Here is a 4,095-nt window from a genome sequence, read left to right on the forward strand (position 1 = left end):
CAATACATAAAAGAAAGACCACAACACGTAGTTTGAGACTAAAAGACGTGGATTTCACACACAAAAATCAGGACGAATGAGGATGCATATTCGTTTGACATCAATGTTTTTTCATTTTCTTCAGTTTGTTTGTATTTTTGTTAACAAACATAATAATAAAAAAATGTATTGTGGTAAGCGAAATAATAATTTGATCTAAGTAAGAGTTTTTCTTCCCGATTTGTAAAAAAAAAAATTATTATGTGATAGAAAAAAAAATGAATATCATTTTCGAAATCTGTGTAGATGAATTATGGAGAATCCGTTATTAAAACCAAAACAACGTTTATGAAGTTTAAATTCACAGGCCTATGTAGTTAGCGTGAATGGACTGCAAATCCATCTATTTATAGTTCACGTTTCGTTGCCGTGAGAACGCACTCCGCACTTTGTATTCTAAAAGTGTTAACGGCCGATTCCCAATATTCGGTTAACCAAGATTGGCTGTAGACGCTATTGACTAGCTCCCTTCCCCTTAGCTTATCAATGTGTGTAGCTTTGTGCAGAAATTCTAAAAACAATGGTTGTATTAGAGTATACATTATAACTTAGTTTTCTGATGGACTACAGTTTTAAAGATATTCGATATATAGAGTTGTTGGGAATGTCATAAGATATTTCAAGTAATGTGAAAATCAATGACACGTGTAATGGAAATAATATGTACCCAGAAGGTTAATCGTACTTTCATCTGGGGGGTTAGGACGCTCGACTCACAATCTGCGAGTCGCGGGTTCGAATCTCCACGACCGAACATGCTCGCCCCTTCAGCCGTGGGTACGTTATATGACGGTCTATCCCACCATTCGTTGGTAAAAGAGTAGCTCAAGCGTTGATGAACTAGCTTCCGTCCCTCTAGTTTATCACTGCTAAAATAAGGACGGTTAGCGCAGATAAACCTCGGGTAACTTTGCGCGAAATTCAAAACAAATAAATAATCGTACTTTATATAAATACTTTTAATATCTTACGACTGAAGAAAAATGTCACATACTTTTAAAATAAGGATATTCGTATAATAAAAAGGCTAAACGATGTAGAACTTTGCTGAGAACACGTTTGTTTGTTTGTTTTGAATTTCGCGTAAAGTTACACGAGGGCTATCTGCGCTAACCGTCCATAAGTTAGCAGTGAAATACGAGAAGGAAGGCAGCTTGTCATCACCACCCACCACCAACTCTTGGGCTACTCTTTTACCAACGAATAGTGAAATGGACCGTCAAATTATAACGACCATGTTTGGTGGGATGGAGATTCAAACCCGCCACCCTCAGATTGCGAGTCACCATCTGGCCATGCCGGGCCAAAACATGTTTGAAAATAAAGACCGTCAATATTCCCCATGAAAACAGATTTCGTATAGAAGATTGTTTAGAACGCAATGAGCCCCCAAAACTACATCCCAAGCGGATATGGAGTAACCCCTTTCAGCCGCAAAGTGAGGACGATGGTTACAAAAGAGAACCTTCCGAGACAGAAAGCCTGATGAAACTATCTCCTGGTACAGTTAACAAGATAATAACAAGTGTTTGAATATTTAATTGAGAGATAACGATTTATAAGCATAATGAAAATTATTTTATCTAGAAAACATTCTGAAGAAGACAGGCCGAATTTTTATAATATGTTTGTTGTTTGTCAATTTAGTATTGTATTAACATAACGTGCTTCCATACACGAGTATAAATACATGAAGTTAAAAGCTTCCAAGCACACCTCGAAATCAATTGCTATTTTCATAAGAAATTTAGCCAAAGAAAGTGGTATCGCAGCAATCCATTTGACTACATACCTGTCTAGTTTCCTGATGCAGGTCCAGTATAGAATCTTGTGCCCTTGGTTGCTTTAAACATGGTCTTGGAATCCGACGTTCACATACAGTGAAGGGTTTGTGGAAAATTTGTTAAAATTGTGATCTAAGATTGGCCTCACTGTCCTTCACAGAAGCTTGTTACAATGGAAATTACGATGTCTAATAATAGTGCTTAATCATGAACATCAAACTGAATACAATCGGCAATGAAAGTAGTTCCAAAGACAACACAGAACCTTGAATATCGTTCTTATAAAAGTGCGATTAACCTCAGTATTATCGGGATATTTTGTTTAAAACGTTTTTAGGAAGATTTAAAATTTACAATACATCATATATTTTTAACTGGCTTAAAATTGATGAGCATTAACACGTTTTAAATTTAGTCAGTTACTGAAGCATTTTGATCGGCACGGTTTAAAACTAGCTCACAACACCTTCACGCACTCAAGGATTCATTACAAACGTGCGAAGTCACTGATTCTCAATAATAACTAAAAATAATATTTGACAACTAATGACCACCTGGAGATATTCATCAGTTAGTGCTTGTTTATATTGTTATGACATCGGAGGTCACGTGACGCTAGTATCACGCCACAAGCTTCTCGAACGTTCACGTTCCTTCCTGAAATATCGGGAGTTTACTAGATCTCGGTAATCTTTTATATATAAGACGGTCACAACGTGACGGCAATAAGGTAATGAGTAATTGAATGTATGCGGACAGAGAATATTGTTGGGCACGTGAGACGTTCGTTGTGGTTATAGCGTTGGTTATACCGCGACTGTTGAAATTAAGTGTATTGCAAAGTTGTATTCAGAAAGAACAAACCAGTTTTATTTAAGAGAGGACTTGTATCGTTAGAGTTTCTTCGGAAATAATTTTTACGGAAAATTAACTAACGAACGGAGACGAAACAATATGTATCTACGTTTCCAGTGTAGTGTCGATAACTTTACCTAATAACTTTACTTTTTTATTTAATGTTTCAACGTCAACTATACAAGTATCCTTACTCTTAAAGTGCAAAAAAAAGGAATTTTCATTCCATTTTCGTATATTATTTTTGACTGAGATAAATGGAACAATTTCTAAGAATTTAATGCGTTTGAAATTTACGTTTGGATGTCAGGACTTTAAAAACTTAGGTGGCACGTCATCTCGGTCAAGGACAAGGAGTCCAATCTGCACGATACAATTTGTAGTTCATAGTTCAACTTCCCGGTAAGACTAACTTGTACATCTATAAAATCATCTTCAAGTCCGTTTATTGGATCATACTGTAGTTTAATCCTTTTTACAATGATGTTTTATTTGAGCAGGAAAAATCCTAAGCAAATTATATTCGCTTTGGGCATTGCCAACTTAATGACTCTAAATAAATGAAAATAATATTAGAAATCAGTATCAGAAAAAAAAATTGTATGAATTTATTTTACATGTTCTTCTACATCTAGATTTAACTAGATATTACTATATATTTTTCTTTCGTTTTAATATGTATGATTATTTAACAGGTTTTGACGAACAAGTGACGCCCGTATCCAGTCTTGAATACCTGTCATACATCGTAGAGAGAATTTCTCCCACTTGTACTTCGCATCGATTACTAAACTCGCTGTCGAAAGCTGAACAGCCTGACAAACCAAAAGAGTAAAAAATTAAAATCTTTACCGTTATTTAACTGTATACAATAACTCAAAGATTATGCATTCAAAATGGGTTTACTTCGAACCTAGATGATAACCTGATATCGACAGATCATTTGATAATTAAATAACTGTTAATTGAAAATAAACTTTAAATCAGCTTAATAAGAATATTTTATATTCAAAATGCGTTTTATAACTTCATAAATAAGTGTGTTGGATACTATTACCTGAGAAACGCAATTAATAGGACAAAATCCTACAGTAGTCATTAATTTCTTCATTAATAGGAGAGGGGTTAAAAATTCACAGAAATTAATAATTCACTGTATACAGTGTTAAGCAAAAATAAAAAAGTCACTGGATGATTTCGTAATATATTTGTGAATAAAACTAAATATTTTATACCCTATTTTCTCTGCTTTCCTTAATTATAATCGTGGTGTAGCAGTGGGTGTTTGTTGATTACATCTGTTAAACATCACATGCATAGCTAGAGGTGTATGAAATGTGCCTTGTTTTTAATTATAACACATTGTAGTGAATATTCATTTGTAGGATACAATTTTTAGTACTTAAATTAGTTACTA

General features: G+C 34.3%; 1 protein-coding gene across 1 annotated transcript in view; it reads left to right on the forward strand.

Annotated features, from left to right (window-relative positions):
* LOC111086683 (transcription factor SUM-1-like) overlaps positions 1-3,853 on the forward strand; it is a 20,866-nt gene extending 17,013 nt beyond the window's left edge. The window contains exon 3 of the mRNA XM_022390505.1: positions 3,374-3,853. Within this exon, the coding sequence (XP_022246213.1) occupies positions 3,374-3,513 (140 nt within the window). The 3' untranslated portion in view covers positions 3,514-3,853. The remainder of the gene's footprint in view (positions 1-3,373) is intronic.
* Positions 3,854-4,095: the final 242 nt, after the last annotated feature.

Source organism: Limulus polyphemus, unplaced genomic scaffold (assembly GCF_000517525.1).
Source record: "Limulus polyphemus unplaced genomic scaffold, Limulus_polyphemus-2.1.2 Scaffold1322, whole genome shotgun sequence".
NCBI lineage: Eukaryota > Metazoa > Arthropoda > Merostomata > Xiphosura > Limulidae > Limulus > Limulus polyphemus.